This window comes from Ruditapes philippinarum, unplaced genomic scaffold, assembly GCF_026571515.1.
Source record: "Ruditapes philippinarum isolate M1 unplaced genomic scaffold, ASM2657151v2 ctg2914_1_1_1_1, whole genome shotgun sequence".
NCBI lineage: Eukaryota > Metazoa > Mollusca > Bivalvia > Venerida > Veneridae > Ruditapes > Ruditapes philippinarum.
The window spans coordinates 15861-33515 of record NW_026856295.1 but is presented as its reverse complement, the minus strand read 5'-3'; the positions used below and the strand labels follow the sequence as shown (position 1 = coordinate 33515).

At 31.8% G+C, this 17655-nt stretch overlaps 2 protein-coding genes across 2 annotated transcripts; one reads left to right on the top strand and one right to left on the bottom strand.

Moving 5' to 3' along the window:
- Positions 1 to 6: 6 nt before the first annotated feature.
- LOC132746117 (6-phosphogluconolactonase-like) lies at positions 7 to 8845 on the top strand. The gene is made up of 5 exons (XM_060735184.1): positions 7 to 162; positions 4013 to 4213; positions 4544 to 4686; positions 5800 to 5940; positions 7503 to 8845. The coding sequence occupies exons 1-5, from the start codon at positions 39 to 41 to the stop codon at positions 7620 to 7622; spliced, it is 729 nt and encodes a 242-aa protein (XP_060591167.1). The 5' UTR covers positions 7 to 38; the 3' UTR covers positions 7623 to 8845.
- A 1028-nt stretch (positions 8846 to 9873) lies between these two features.
- LOC132746116 (glycosaminoglycan xylosylkinase-like) lies at positions 9874 to 15986 on the bottom strand. Its single transcript, XM_060735183.1, has 7 exons — positions 15834 to 15986; positions 15249 to 15335; positions 13567 to 13717; positions 12654 to 12787; positions 11715 to 11906; positions 10761 to 10820; positions 9874 to 10098 (listed from the first exon to the last, which is right to left on the bottom strand). Exons 1-7 carry the CDS (start codon positions 15938 to 15940, stop codon positions 9885 to 9887), a joined length of 945 nt encoding a protein of 314 aa, XP_060591166.1. The 5' UTR covers positions 15941 to 15986; the 3' UTR covers positions 9874 to 9884.
- Between the last annotated feature and the right edge of the window lie 1669 nt (positions 15987 to 17655).

Here is a 17655-nt window from a genome sequence, read left to right as displayed (position 1 = left end):
TGAAGTATATTTACATTTATTTAGAGATTATTTTCAAGATGGCTGCGCCCATGATTATTTGCGAGACTGATACACAGGTTGCAGAAAAGCTCTGTGCATTTGTTATTGCTAAAGCAAATGAATCAATTAAAGCAAACGGGTCATTCTACGTTGGGTTGTCAGGTATTGACAAAAGATATTTAAATTTCATGGCTTAAAAAAGCATTGCTGACGATTTATCTTGCTCACAGGGGGCCCACACAGTGTTTGGATGGTATATACTGCTTGATAGTGACCTTAAAATGAGATTTTAGTCATAACCTTATAATATGTATAATATGAAATTAGGTGCTACCTATGGCGCGGAAAGCTCTAATGAATTATGATTTTAGCATAACATATTAGTGTACATGTAAACCAGATCTTTCTTGAAGATATTTTGTACCATAAACAAAAACGAATAAATTGGTGGTGTTCAACCTATCGTCGGAGCGCTCGGAATATTCCGAAAATCTCCGAACGTAAAGGGGAACCTCTGCGCATGCGTCGGCGTTCGTAAAATCACGTCCGCCATTTTTGTTAATCTCTAATCACAGTTGTTGTTTTAACGTTATTTTTAATGTGATAATTTATCAAAAATGATATGTTAAAGAAACTTTTTAATACATAATCGTTACTTTAATTCTTATAAATGAAATGCAGGTTTATTTTCTGATTTTGTACATCATTCTTTCACCGGAAGTGTTACTTAGCATGCGTCTGCTAGCAATAGTCTGAATTATTCAGACGCTCATTAAAAGCACTCTGATATCTATATTTAGGTCAAAGGGATTTCAAAATGGCGGCGCCCATTAACTAAGGATTTTTTCACAGCTCATTAGGTATAGGATATATTTTTTTTGAAATTTTTATTTAGTTTGAATTTGATTTCATTTGAATTGATACGCGTCATACATGTTATCTAAGAGCGCTACAGCCCTCGCGGGGCCTTCGGCCCCGCTCGGACTTTCCGCGTATAAATATAGACAAGGGGCATTACTCGCTAAATAGAGAATTTTCGATCACCCTCAAATTCATGCGAGATTTTCCACTAATTAAATAAAAAAAATCCAAAAACTATACTGCGTTGCATAGCTTATATAATCCACAATTGATAAACACTAACTCTTTTCTGATTCCCTTAGCCCATTTAAAAAAATTTATTCAAAACCGTTCACTTCTGTCACAAAATTGCTTAGTCGTACGAGATGTCGCAACACCAAATTCCACGGATAAAATATCAATTTTAAAAGGGGTAGGTACAAATAAACGCATGCAAACAATAACACAACATAGTTTCTATTACCTACCTGCTCAAATAGTCGTGAAGTGCTCTATATTCGTCTGTTTCGAACGAAATCTTCAAATCAGTGCAGAAATAGAGGATATATATAAAAACAATGTAAATCTATTTTCTTTATTAACATTTATAAATGAAATTGAAAATATACAACTAAATTTGTATAGTCCTTTCTTTGAAAAATAATGAAAATAAACATGTGATAAATAAATCATTTGACGTGAATTGTGAAAGATAACTATGAAAAAAATCTGTTTCAAAATAAAAAATAATTTTATAAAACAGCTGTTCTGTATGCCAATAAAAGTTTATTCTTTGCCAATCTAATGAATTCATATATATATGAACGCTTGTCTAGAATGATCTGAAAATATATTTAATTAGTAGAATATTTACTATATTTATACTAATATACAGGTAATCAAATAAAAAATGTACAAATCATTTGAATATAATTTACAGAAATAAAGACACATTTCAAACATGAATTTCTATAAAAGTTTTTTAGCAATCAAGAAACATTTTTTTGCAATGCCACCATTAAACCATGTAAAAAATAATTATCTTATTCTGAATCGCGGTAATAATTCGTGCTTGAAGTAAAAGGGCGCCAAAGTGTAGAGAGTATGCCTAAACAATAGGCGAATATTTTTTAAATTAGGTACTTTTTAACTAAGCGTTGCAGCGTTCTATCGGCATATTTTCATATATTAATACTTTAGCGACACAAAATAATACTGTATCAATACATTCATAGGTGTATAATTTTTCACAAAGCTGCAATAACACCTCATACTCTTGTGAAAATCTGTCATATTTCGCACTCCGCGCGTTCCTCCATCTCATTCTGTCCACCTTTATCCGATTCCGCGCATGCGCGCGACGGGACTTTAAGCTAAACGAAAGTGTCCGATCCTTGTAATATAAATCCGTGTTTAGACCACAGGGTCTGGATATTGCATAGCATGTTTCTACCAATGAATCAATGTTATAGACATGAATACTGAGCCACGTAAATAAACTGGATCAGACCTGTTACGAAATCTTACCAGAAAAACACTGTCACATTCGTTGAACTCACAAATCCTCTTATTACAATCTTTGTATACTGTGCTCCTCTTAGTTCATGGTACATAATGGTTTGAAACCAGAAAGAAAACAACAAATGAAACTTATGGTACAAAAATTGCCATAAGCTATAACATTTAGGTATTTTCTGCTGTATGTCACAAGGAAACAACAATTTATTTAGTCAAAGTCAATTTTACTGGACCAAACATAGACCACGTGTCGGCCATTTTGAAAACAGTATGTCATCATTTAAATCGCGGTAATGGTGTTACATTTCAGTTTTTTCATGTTTCAGTTAATATTTCTACATGTTATTTTGCTTGATTTCAAATATTAAAATTATCCTTACTTTGTAACTTAAAATTTAGTTTTTCAACAAACAAGAACATTTTGAAAATGATGATTGTTTCAGACATATGCACAGATTTAATGGACTATTATTGCATTTTGCAGAAATTTGTAAAATGTTGTTCTGTTTTACGTAAAAATCTAGAGATTTAAAATATTTTGCACAAAAACTTTGTTGTATAGGTGTAACTATGAATAAAATATATCAATTCTGGCCAATTTTGACACTGGTCACATGAAAATATGCTATTACCGTTAAATAAATGATGACGCGGAATTAGTGATGTTGAGTATATAATGTACATTATTCAATAAAACAATTACATTTGAATTTGAACATCAGTCTATGAATTTTAAGTATTAAAATACAAGTGCAGTCATTTTAATTGCCTGCTTCACAGTGATACATCACTTAAAGGGCTATGGCACTTGTAGTATCTTCACAAGAACTCATATGACATAATTCTCTCAAACCACTATGAAAGAGTACAGACATGTAAATATTATAACATCATTCTATCATAATAATATAAATAAGGGTAATGCTGAAGACCATCAGCTAAAATATGGCAAACAAGATACATTCTTAAAATACGCTGCTACATTTGCATCATACTTAACTTACTTCAAATGATCAAATCTTTAGTTAAAAATATTTCATATGAAAATAAGTGCAGTGTTTTTGCAAATGAATACATTTTTTAAAGCAAAAATTTCAAAAGAAAATATGTGTATGTGCAACATAAATACAGGTATATATTTATAAATTGGTTTGCCTATAAGATTATAATATCTGTATATTAATTTTGATAACTAGCGTGTACCTCCCTAGACATCACTTGAATCTGCGGTTGTTCTGACCAATGCTCAACCCCAGCGCCGCTCTTCCTCTATTTGATCAGGATGTTTACAAGTCTGTCAAATTTGATGTGTTCAGCAGATTCTGAGATTATTATCGGCCAGAATCTTGCTAGAGGTGGAGATACTGCTCATATTTAAAATAACTCATTATTCTCTCTTCTGAGTATAGTAAGATGGACTTGATGCTTGTTAGCTTGTGTAAGTTGAAAGTTCATATATATTTACAAACACGTTTTATGTAATTATGACATATTCATGTTCTTTTGTGATCGCTTTTCGTCCGGCTTCCGGTTTGTTCGAATAAAAGCCCTGGGGTTTAAACTGGCCCCACTCTGGGGGGCCTATATACAGGTGAGCGACTTCAGGGCCATCATGACCCTCTTGTTTCTATTATCTTGATGTTATACATTGAAGGTGGTAGTTTAGTGAAGTACCTGTGCAATGGGCTCCCACAGTTAGATACAGACTGGAAGAAATGGAGGATATTTTTCTGTGACGAGCGACATGTACCTTACAATAGTGATGATTGTACATACACGCCATACAAACAAGGTCTTGTTGATAAAGTTGGAATGTTGGAGAATAACATTTTCCCCATAAATCCAAATTTATCAGGTAATTTGTAATTTCATAAATTACACATGAACACTTAAGTCACTTTGTTGTTTATACATGTAATATAATTTCTGACAAAGACACTGATTTTAAAAATGCAGAATAGAAATCTTTTTGGTTCTTCTAATTTTTGAAAATATTGAAAAACTAGCCATGAAATAGATGAATTATTGACAGAAATATGTGCTGAAATGATTCGTTTAAAATGTGAAAAAAATCAGTCAAAATAACACTTCACAAAGTACAAAACCCTGGTCAAAATAACACTTTACTATATAATACAAAGGTACATTGATCTTTCTATATGCTTTCATTGTGCGTTTTTTCCAGTTGAAGACAGTGCTAAAGACTATGCTTCAAAGATCCGCCAGCATTTCCCCGGCAACGATCTTCCTCGATTTGACATGCTGTTGTTAGGCATGGGTCCAGATGGTCATACTTGTTCCCTCTTTCCTGGACACAAACTTCTGGAGGTAGGGTTATTTTAAGGTCAAACCCATAATTTTGTCAAATTTTTTGGTTTCTTGTTACAGTTTCCAAAAAATACTCATTTTCCATATACATTATGTTTTGGTGATTTTGTTATGTGGGAAGTTTGTATAATAGTGAATTAGTATTTTGTATGGAAGTGAAAATACCACATGATTTTACTTTGTTCACATTTTGCTACCTTTACAACAAATTACTGCATTTTCAGTGCTATTTCTTCACTATGGACTTTTTAAGGCGTAATGTACCTTTAAAAGGATTTGTCCAGCTTTGACTGTAAGAACAGTCCATATAAGGTTTTAAGGGATTTCTATATCAAAATACAAATATTAAGCTATCAACACTATATACCCTGGTCAGACTGGCTGCATGTATATGTAGACTGGTCTGTCTTCATACTGGTGGCAAAGGGAAATTACTCTGTTTAAACTTAAGGGTGTAAGTTGAGCAACATAGCAGGTTGTCTATCTATCTCTGGATACTGCCATATCTTACGAGTGTTATAGGTAGGAATTAAGTGCATGTCTGATTGTTAGTAAAAGGTGAAAAGAAAGGCTAAAAAAAGAAAAGTCCAAGCATTATAAACATGCTAGGAATGTGAGACTGAAAATGTATTCTAGTCATGGTTAAAATGTTAATGGTGAAACAAGATGATAAGAGATAAAATAGTTTAAATCAGGTGCTGTGCTTGAACATTGCACCATTTGATATATTCTAAAGTACCGAAGTACATTTGCATTGTAGTTATTTACTTAAAATGATCAAATTGTCAAGAAAGAATATCTGATATTCATGAAAGTTGTAATACTGAAATTAAAAAAAACGAAACTTTCAACTTTCAACAAATACTTTGTATTCATAATTTTAAATCTTAAAATCTGAATTCTTCAGAAAAAATATTATGTTCAATATAAAAAAATGTTTTAGATAAAAAAATTTTTACCTACCTACCAAACCCAAACCAGCAAAGGATGTAGGAGGGGAAACAAGGGTTGGTAGGACTTAATGACGCTTTACTAGACTTGAGTAATGTTAGTCTTTGTGAAACAACAACTGATGTAAAATCCTCATTTATTTTTGTCAATCTTCATGTTTAGGAGAAGGTTGATATTATAGCCCCTATCTCAGACAGTCCGAAGCCACCACCAGCACGTGTTACCATGACATTTCCTATGATCAACAATTGTAGATATGCTGTTTTTGCCTCGTGTGGTGAATCCAAAGCAGAAATGGTCCAGGTATGAATATTCTTTTTTTCATTTTGTCGCAGCCTAGGTAAGTTTTAAATGTATTTACTCTTAAAATGTTATCACTGTTTCCAAGCACGTAATACATCTTCTAACGTTGATTTTAATTTTGATTTAATCAAGGTAGGTGTACAAATGTAAAGATCAGTACCAGGGTAATTTGTCACCTTTGTACTTTAGTCCACTGGACTGTATAATATATTCACATGGGTACAAGTTTTCAGGCATATGCCTGAAGTTCAGTATTTTTTTCTACTCCTAAAAGCTCTTTTTCCTTATAAGATCTATTGAAATGATTGTAAATTCGCAGTTTTCAGGTTTTCTGATATTTTTAACTTGCAACAATGTATTCATATTGGAAAGCTATACTGCCAACATTCAGTCTTACTAATGATTTGTATTTATTTCATGTTACAAATGATTTATTTCATAATTCATGTGCATCTAAAACATCAAATTAATTCTTTACCTGTGGAAGGCTACAGACTCTACCCATGCAACCAGTGCAGACCAAAATCAGACAGCACACGCATGCCATCTGAATATAGTCTGTACTGTTTGCTTGATTCAGTCAAGGCATACATTATTTTAAAAAAATTTCCTAAATCAAAATGAATAGTTTTGTCCTGATTGCAAGATGGGCAAGTCAATTTAAGATATTTAGCATATAATTTGGGTTATACTTAGGAAAAAGGTCTTGATTTTGAGTGTGTTGTAGTGTAACATCGCATGGTAGTGTCAGTGAGTTCAGATGCGCAGGAATATAATCATAAAGGCTGTGAGGCATTAGTGATTTTATGACTTGGCACCTGAACAATATACAATGCAATATTACACCATAATGCACTCTATTTCCATTCTTACACTTTAGAAGAGAAATTTTACTGGACTATATTCATATCATGCGGCGATATTTATTTTCGCCTCTGTTGTTAATAGCAATGAAGAATGAATTTTAATGGCTGTTCCTGAACGAGATTGCTGATAATTCTGAAATTTATGAAAATAAGAATTGCTAGTGCATTGTAGCATGTTTTCAGCCTTCTATGTTTATATAGAAATTATCTGATACTTTTAAAAGGAAGAAATTTAAGAAATAATGTAGTTTCTATTTTAATTAAAGAAATCATTTGCATTCATTATTATAGAATTGTAATGACTTAATAACATGCTATATGACCTAGTAACATAAACATTTCTTTGCTATAAAAGTTTACTACTTTTTAAATTGGCCTTTTAAAATTGACCATATAACCTATTTAAGCTTACAACATTTTAAAATTGGCCATATAACTTATATAAACTTAAAACCTTTTAAAATTGGCTTATAACCTATATTAGCTTACAACCATTTAAAATTGGCCATATCAGCTATATAAGCTTACAACTTTTTCAATTTGGCCATATAACATATATAAGCTTATAACCTTTTAAAACTGGCCATATAACATAATTATATAAGCTTACAACCTTTTAAACTAGGCCATATAATCGTCACTTTAAATATTCTGTATAATTTCATACGACTATCATAGTAGAATTTTATATTTCAGAGAGTGTTAGAAGGTAATGAATCTCCACCCTTGCCAGCTGCGCAGGTTCGGCCAACAAACGGAGAGCTCCACTGGTTCCTTGATAAACCTGCAGCATCCAAATTAAAAAATAAACTGTGACTGTGATACTTGTATTTAAATAATAAAAGGTGCCCCTTTGTGAGGTAGTTGTTTAAAGTGGCTTGCCTCCAGATTTTTCTTTTTAATAAAAAAAATTGTTGTAAAGTAAACAAATAAAATCATTTTACCTAGACTATGGCACCTAGTACTACCTGAAACTTGTCAAAATATACAGATACTCCTCTTCACTGTATTAGTAATGAAGTTTTGGTAATAAAATAGTAAATCATGTCATATTTTGCATAATACATTCAAAATTTTGCCTCAATTTGAATATTTTTACAATCCTTCAACAATAAATATATATATTTTTTAAGTTTAATTTTTAGAAGAGTTATGTTACTTATCTGGTGGCATGCCACTTTAAGTTATCTACTTAGAGGTTACTATGGGACAAATCTTGTTAGACAGGATTGAATTCCTTCATATGACCAAGCTATCCAGCTAGCTTACACAAGAAGTACATAATAATAATAATATATATTTATGAAATTAAATTATACAGGACTTATCTTTTTAGCAAGAAGAGATATTTATGTACATGCAAATTGCGTGACTAGGGAATTTAACATTCTTTAAAACTAAGTTTTTGAATGGTATTTATGAAAGCTTCAGTATGGTAACTGCTTAGTGTTATTTTAGAATTTTTTTTTCTTTTTCAATACAATATACATGTATTTTACTTTTGCTTTCTGTAAAATTTTTGCCACAATTTAATTTTATGCTTTGCTTAAATTTTACCATTAAGACTTATGTACAGGACTGAAATTGTTTTTAATCTAGAACAGTCAACTGTTTTGGGATTTTAATATTATAATAATTAATAGAACTTCTGACAGTTAAGTTTTTTCCTTAGACTGAATACACATAGCTTGTTGTATACTGGTGACTGGCCAGTCATTATCAATGCTAGAATTCAGCCAATTATTTAGCCATTTAACTTCTGTTAAGCCAATTAACAATTGTGTATCCAATTGAAATATTATTGCATTGTCAATACTAGCATTATTACATATAACTAGATTTATATTTGGCTGCATAAGAGAGGTGAAAGCTTAAAAGACATAACACAAGGACAGGTTTTAGAATAATTTATTTTCTGTCTTCCTGTTCCAGTCAACAAGTGACCTTAATCAGATTTATATTTTGTTTATTTAAACAGAAATATGTATATGTATTTGGAATACTGAAATATTAAATGCTTGAAAAGCAATTAAGTTAAAGATGTTCTTTTATTTGTCTTGTAGTTATTGTCAGTCAAAACTGCATTACATATCTTTTCTGCAATTTTTAACAAAGTATATTTGATTTCAATATAATTTTATTTAAAATGTATGGACTTTTTTGTACAAAAGTTTTTTTGTAAACAGACGCATTTCCTATTCAGTGTAAAGATATATTTTATGGTATTTCAATTATGTCAATTATACAACACATGTCCAAAGAAAACTGAAAGCAAGATAATTTTGTCTAAACATGTTTATGTCCCAAGATATTTTAAATCTTCCTAATCACCCACTTTATATCATCACCATCAACATATCATAACTTTTCATCAGCATCATCACTTTTCATCATCAACATCAAATCATCATCATTATCACTTTTCATCATCAAAAAATCATGACATTTCATCATCCGTATCACTTTTCATCATCATCATATCATTATCATTACTTAATCATCATCAGCAATGTTAAGCATGGGGGTCATCATCATTACTGCCAGTGCCATAATTCACCACCAACATAATAGTACCATCATCCACCATCACTATCAACATTCTCATTTCTACCAGCACAATTATTTGCAACATCAATGTTTTGCTAACACAGTAATGGTCATTGACGTTCATGCTTTACTAGTGGAGGAAGACCTCAGGTGCCCTTCCTAGCATTGTTTCAGGCAAGAATCTGAGAATAGAACCACTGATGTTCCGTAAGCTAGCTGGATAGCTTGCTCACATGAAAGAATCCATAGTCCATGCAGGGGTTCGAACCCATAGTGGTAAGAAATCATCATTCAACAATACAATCGAAACCATTTCCACAACTACCACTTTCATTATCATCATTTTAACATTCCCAGCACCATTATAACAAGAAGATCACATGTATTACCATTTCGCCATAAACTTTTTGCTAAAACCACTGTTGCCAATTACCATAAACTATGTAATAAACACTACTGCCCTAATAACTGCCCCACTAATGTGTTTGAACAGAAAAAAGTTTAAAACAAAACTAGCTAGGACAATTACTGCTATCTATTCTTTATAAGCACTTCGTTAACGCTAAATACAGTAAAGCAAGATTTAACAGTCTCGATAATTGTAGATAATCTACGATCCATGGCACGTAGATGATGACGGGAGATCACAGGGGCGATAGGATCTGTGGACATAACCGACTCGATAACTTCGCTGAGTAAACCTTCTACATACATATGTAATCTCAACCATGTTGACTCTCTTATCCTGAAATTTATTTTAAATATTAAATACTCGTCAAATTTTACTGCCAATTATGATACTTATTTAAAACTAAATATTTGGTGTTTACACTATTTAAAAATATAATTGGTGTTTATTCGATGTTTTCAAGATGACAAAGCTCACACATATCAAGTTCAAAAACTTTTCCATGATAGAATATTGACAATATAGATTAATGTCCCTTGATTTTGGTTACAGAAAGATAAATACATGACCTAGCTATGAATAGTAGGAATATCTATTTTTAGCCTTAATGACCTTGACCTAATGACCTATTGTAACCCGAAACAGGTTGAGACCAATGCAAGGTTCAAACAATAAATATGTAATATATTGGTCAATAAATGAAGGAAAATCATAGTTTTGTACCAATGACCTTGACCTAATAACCTGTAACTCAAATTATGAGTTTTGATGTTAATTTCAGCTAAATTAAAAAAACAAGTATGTTAAATATTAGTCAATAAATGAAGGATTTTTTTTTAAGTCTCAATGACCTTGAACTAATGACCTGTAACCCTAAAAAGTGTTGAAATCAATGAAAGGTATTACAACATAACAAATATGAAATATATTAGTAAATGAAGGTACTATGAGAAATGTAAAGGGTGATATTGACAATAATACATAATTTAATACTTTACCTGCAACACTGATAGAGAGGAGCTAATATTGATCTTTCATCATAATGTGGATTACCATAACTGAAATAAAAGTTAAACTTACATTATTTAAACCATTTACCCTGCATAGTTTATACAATGGACTTGTCCAAGATTGAATTCAGAATAGTCTTTCATGAGTCTGAGGGACTCCAATATCAAAGTGTCCAGACTTTAATATCAAAATCACAAAACTGAGTGTCCAAATGTTTAAAAGTAATATATAATATATTTTTACAATTAATCTTTTTAGGCAATGTGATGTAAAGATAATAAGTTTAATATAATGTTTGTTAGTTTGATTGACTGTCTGGTTTTAACACTGATTTCAACACATTTTTTCAGCAGTCTATCCTGGATAACTAACTGGATAACTAACCAGTAATACTTTCCTGGATAACTAACCCGAAATTACCAACTTCTCTGTGGCATGGCCAAGTGGTAAACGCGTCAGACTAGTAATCTCAAGATGGCTAGCCGTATGGGTTCAAACCCCGTCAGGGTCAAGTCATTGTTTCCTTCAACAAGAAACTTTACACTCATTGCTCAGTACTGGTTGGTTCCAGGAACGGATTCGAAAGTGTGTCTATACGCTTATAGCTTCCTACACAATTGAACTAAAATAAATTCTGAATAAACCAACTTCTCTGCAAGTAGTGGACTACTAATTCCACATAATAATCAGTTATGAGAGACAAATAACCATTGCATTCCATGTTCTAGATCAATTGCCAAAGAGAAATTTCGCATCTCCCAAGGATCAAACCAGCAAACTCTAGAAATTAAATCTGCTGCTTACCTATTAAGCTTAGGGGGCAGACAAGGTTATGATGAGAACATTCTAAATATTTATCTGGTAATAATGTAAACATTCTTAAAATCTACTTTTTTGCAGCAAACTTTTTAGAAAATTATGTAAACGTTCTCAAAATTTACCTTTTTGCATTATCTAATATTAGCATTACAGCGTATTGATCATCGCCTAAAGTTTCGTAATGATGTCTGTCCGCATTTCCTATGATATAATCAAACACGACTGTGTCGATAATGTCGAGCAGTCGAGGACCTTCTTGAAACAATGGTTTTGTCAGAACTGTTCCATGACAATAATTATCGTCTTTCTCCCATCTACAAACCGAATAAATCAGCTGTAACTCATACAAGTAACATTGTTATAACAAGTACTGCCAAATTGTTATATAACAAGTACTGACAAATTGTTATTGTGTAGGTTATTTTCGTGGATTGGGCAAATCCATAAAATCCATATAAATTCTATTTCATCTTCTGTACAATTTTTTTACATAACATTACAATGTATTTGCAGTTTATTCTTTAGCAAAAACAAATCTACGAATCTAAGAACCCACGAAAATGTCCCTTTTGAAAAAAAAACACAAAATTTTATGCCCACGAAATTAATAAAATACAATATTTCATGCCCACAAATGTTAGTGAATTTACAGTAAATTAAATAATTGTTTTCCATTTTTAACAAATGAATGACACTAAATTCCAAAGGATGTCTATTCCCAGTTGGTCAATATCATTAAATTTAATAACAAGAAGTTATAAGAGCTTCATTTTTCAAGAAATTGATTTAAATTGTTTCGGTTTGCATGCCAAGTCATATTCATTGCTGACTTTCGCAGCACGCAGGGTTATAAGTACATAATGTATTATTCACTACAATAATTACTCTATTTTAATTTAACAAATTATTACCCTTATGAACATAGAAAATCCTAGTATATACTCTTGATTTATTGTTTTGCAAATAGCTGAGCGTTGCCTGATTGTATTCACATGATAATATATGTTGTCATAAAACAAGAATTTATTTAAAAACGAGGAAACAAAATAACTGTCACTTACTGAGCAGATACCCCATTTCTGTAAGTTCTTGACCACGGGTGCCGATGTAGTTTTAAAGTGACCGTATCTGGTAACCACAGAACTATTGTTCCCTCCATATATACCCCATTACCACATAATCCCGTCTCCTCACCCTAAAAATAGAATATTAAAAGCATAAGAAATTTTAACCCTAAATTTGTATAATGGATTGGTCCTGCTTTTGGAAATGGAACTGTCCATTGCTATTTCAAGGGAATTTCATAGTCAAAATGCTTAAATTAAGCAGCCAATAGTACAGAATTTATACAGACTGTGTGAATATGTAGGCTGGCATTGGTCAATACTCAAGACGAAGGCAAGTACTAATTATTTTCACTTAATTTTGTGGGTATGAAATTTTGTAGTTTTGTCAAGGACATTATTTTGTGTTTTTATTTGTTTGGGTCGTCAGACCAAACAAATAATGGTAGCGAAATTTCAGACCCTGATGCTGTTAATTGCAAATGCCGAAAGTAGTCCTCTTTTTGAAGTGGACACTTCCCTTTATATGTACACTAATGCCGAATAATTCAGGGGAGGGGAGATCACTGCGTAAAGATGGTCAAATGACAGGCGCATTAATTTTCAAGCAAAATAGTTCCCGAATGGTCGAAGATTTCTAATATTGTTTTATTCTTTATAGATATACATGCTTATAGTAAGCTCCATGATTATTTACATCTGTGTTAAACGAAATAATACTCATATAAACATACCATAAAGAACAATGTAATTTTAACATTCTGCCAGCTCTTTTTCTTCTTCAAAATTTAGAAAACAACCTTGACCTTCACTTTTATTTAAACCATAGTTGTGTATGCTTTATCCAGCAGTTTAACATTGTAATTCGTCCATCAGAATGAATACAAATTATTGTAATATTAAAACATACCTTGCAATAATAACATTTTCCATAGAAACATGTATTATTTCCTCGTTTGAAAAATGTCTGTAGCAACTGTTGCTTAGCAACAGGCTTAATCTCAGTCTCCAGGTTAACAACACGACCTACTGCCAGAGGCGTTCTACGAAAGTCCAACAATCTGTAAAATATGTGATATATACCATAATGAGTTTCTTTTTAATATTCAAAATCTGATCATTTCAATAATGTAATAATCTAATCTTTTTGAGAAGTGTTTTCTCTAGTACAATGTCGCCATGATACCATTGTAACTTATACATTTTTGTTGTCCTTGTCTCTATGTCAATGCCATTTTCAAGGTCATACATGTTTGGCAAGTTTCCAGCCTTCACAATCATAGAACAACTTAAGTGTCCCTCTTGTGTTACACTTTGGGACAGCTGGATAGAAGGTTCGTCCTTCTGTAATGAAGTTGGATAGCCTCAACACAACTAGAACATCATACAAACATTTCTACCTTGCAGCAGCAGAGAGCCCACAATTTAAATCAAATATACGTAGCTAAACATTAGACTTTTAAATCAAATATACATAGCTAAACATTTAGACTTTTAAATCAAATATACATAGCTAAACATTAGACTTTTAAATCAAATATACATAGCTAAACATTTAGACTTTTAAATCAAATATACATAGATAAACATTACACTTTAAGACTACATTAAAAGCAAGGAATGTTCCCTATATCATTACTTTACTGCAGTAACAGGTTAACTCCTACTGAATTATATAAGGAGTTTACCCTTTACTGCACTAAGGTGAAGTTATGGAAATTCCAATGAAATGGTATTGGCTAATTGCAATATAATTAAATATTCATATACAAATGTGTTTATTTTATTATCATAGAAATATATGAGACCATCTAGGGAGCTGTAAAAAGATTGTTGTTACCTTGATCTTCTCTTTTTTAAAAACCCATTATCTTTTCTGAGCATTTTCTCAAACAGACTTTATAAGACAAAAGTTTGCTTTGATGGTAAAAGTGTCTGTTAAGCATAAGTGTGACCTTCACCTACAGAAGTGTGTCCTTGATCTTTAAAAATAGGAATGCATAATCTGAATGCAAAATATTTTACTCAGTTACACATAAATTATTTTTTAATCCTGTAACATTTTACAAGAATTACAGTTCAGACACTTTGCACTTTGAAGTGTGACCTTGACCTTTGTGAAAGTGATAAAGGTCACAAACAAGACATGCTTAAATCTGATTATTTTCAAAATTTGTACAAAATGTATAAGTTCTGATGAAATTTCCTAAATATCAAATATTTCATCTTCATATTCAAGGTAAAACTGGGGTCAAAGATCATATGAAAATAGTTTTTGTCTAGAAATGTTATAACTCTTGCAATAAGTATATGTTATGGCTGTAAATAGACTAGGACATATAGGCCCATCAATTTACTTAAGCAAAGGCATAACCTGCTTATATCTTACATGTACTTTAACTTCCATCTTTCTATCTAGACAAAATGATTCATCACTTTTTGAGAAAATCTCGAAATATCTCCTGGCTGAAAAGTGAACAGTGCAAACCATGATAAGATGGCACACATAAGCTGGCTTGTCTTGGTCTGCACTGGTTGCATGGGTAGAACCTGTAGTCACCAGAACGCTAAGGGATAAGAAATGATATTTACCTTCCAAGATGAAAAGCAGCAATTTCTCCATTATGTCGATCCTGACCAGCATATGGTGGTCCTTCAATCACATGATCTCGAGAAAACCTGACCCAGATATAAAATCTACCATTATTGCATGATTAAGTTTGACAACTGGGTGTTATTTATAAGGTCCAATATTAAACAATGTCATGCACATTATTGCACCATCTTTTAAACCAAACATTTATTTTCTTGGGTTTGTTTTGTTTTGGTTGGGATTTTAGTCACTGCACCAACACTTTTTAGAATTTATATGGCAATTTTCAGCTTAACTGGTGGAGGAAGCCTTAAGGTGGCCCACCTGAAGCATGACTTTAGGCATGAGTGGGCATGTGAGTAGAAACATACAATAAGCTAGCTGGCTAGCTTCCGCACTTGAAGGAATATGTGACGTGATTCTAACCCACAGCATTGAGGGGGAAGTGATTCAAAGTCACTGACCTTAACCTTTTTTCCTGTCATGATCAAACAACGAAATGTATACAGAGTAAATGTCAAAATGATTAATATCTATTTTCCTGTTATGTTACATTCATTAAATGAAATCTTAAATTTTTTTACCATTTTGGTTTGAAAACAGCTTTCTGACCTCCTTCCAGTAAAACAGTCATCTTGAGTTGTGTCCCTTTGTATCCCACATCGGCAGATATGATCTTCCAGGTGGCCATTGCATTTAAAACAGCTCCTGAAAATAAACCAATCAAATGCTGAATAACATGTGACCTCATGTCAATGCATTCTATGGAGAAATTCCAGTCTATGTAGATGTCACATGGTGAGAAAAATGCGCAGTCTGACCGGGACTTTCAGAATACTGTTACCCGGCTCTTCTGCCTGAGCTATCCGGCTGCTTATACACATCTTTTCCCCTTAATAGTGAAAAGTGCTAAACAGTGACATAGAGAAAACTTTTCTGTTCCAGAATAAATAATCACTTATATTTTTTAGCCTAATTTAAAGCCAATATTGGGCCATAATCCCCAAAGAAATTTTTTCTTTTTTTCTCCCAATTCTAGGCCAAATATTCTTAATTGACATCAAATAATCTCTACATTTACAGCTGAAGAGGACTAGTCTTAGAAAACAGCTGTAACTCATATTACATATTGAAGGAGTTACATCTGTTTAGCACTGATATCCATTAATATGCAAGTTTGATAAAAAGGCTCCACAACTGCTCTTTGGCAAACTGAAATTCTGTTGAACTCAGGTACTGGTATAAACCCAAAACCAAACTAAAACTTGTGGGGAAAAAACAGGCACAGGGCATAATTTTGTTTATTTGAACTCAACTGAACTGGTGATGATGATCCATACATATAATGAGAAAAGTACAAAAATTTTCACACTGAAAACATCATAGAATTGTAAAACAGGCAAGATTTTGATCTATCAGACTACAACATATCCCATGGGAAATAAATCTGAAACCAGATTTTTGAAAATCAACAATAAAACTGCCCATATGCATGGTGAACAAGGTCTGTATGCATATCAATAATATTAGAAACTCAGATTACTGCCTAAAGAGGGTCATAATAATAATAACAACAGCATCAACCATTCATTTGATTAAAGTTTCCACTAAGATCAAAGTCATTGTTGAATGATTGACAGCTCTGTACTTGTAATATTTAATTCTGTAATGGATTAACAGCAGTGTGGAGCACTCACTGACCTTAAGTTCAGACAATATGAATTCTGTAATCTTTATATTAAAGAGTATCAATCTATATTGTATATCTTCTTTTTGCTGTCTGTAGTTAACAAGTTTTTGGGTTCTTTTTATTTATTTTTGAAAAAGGATATTTCAAAAATATCTTCATGAGTCAGAAATATGTTTGAAATTTGTAAGAGCAAAATGTGCATAGGTACATGCATAGAATCATTGTTAAATGGTAAAATCCCTAACAGCATAATATTTTGTTATGAAATATTTCAATCTGTTTATATATAATATTCATGTGTTTATTTATAAATAACAGACAAATTCTATGGTAACAACTCTTGTGAGAACCTTCTGTAAGAATATGGAAACAAATTGTTACATTTTACCTTTTAAAATTTTTATAAAACTATTTCATTATTTGTTATTTTTTTAACAAGATGTTAATGACATGTTATATGGCCCTTATTATATAAATGGTTGTTTTTATATATTTTTAACCCAAGCCCTTAGGCAAGGGTTTTATTGCAAACAACCCTTTATATATGGCCATATAACCTGTCAAATGTTAATCTTTAAAACGAATTTATAGTACTGCAAACTTTATTTAGCGCAAAAATTAAAATTTATTCATAAGTTGACTGCAGTTGTATATATAGATTATATATACATCAGGATTATCCAATGAAAAGCGATGTTACAAACATGCAGTATTAT

Bases quoted from the DNA above. Each gene is read 5' to 3' on its own strand.
- LOC132746117 (XM_060735184.1), top strand. From the start codon at position 39: ATGGCTGCGCCCATGATTATTTGCGAGACTGATACACAGGTTGCAGAA. The intron at 4,214-4,543 runs GTAATTTGTAAT...CGTTTTTTCCAG, and splicing joins CATAAATCCAAATTTATCAG to TTGAAGACAGTGCTAAAGAC. The intron at 4,687-5,799 runs GTAGGGTTATTT...CTTCATGTTTAG, and splicing joins CTGGACACAAACTTCTGGAG to GAGAAGGTTGATATTATAGC.
- LOC132746116 (XM_060735183.1), bottom strand. From the start codon at position 15,940: ATGGCCACCTGGAAGATCATATCTGCCGATGTGGGATACAAAGGGACA. The intron at 15,336-15,833 runs GTAAAAAAATTT...TATCTGGGTCAG, and splicing joins GCTGTTTTCAAACCAAAATG to GTTTTCTCGAGATCATGTGA. The intron at 13,718-15,248 runs GTAAATATCATT...CATATTTTACAG, and splicing joins GCTGCTTTTCATCTTGGAAG to ATTGTTGGACTTTCGTAGAA.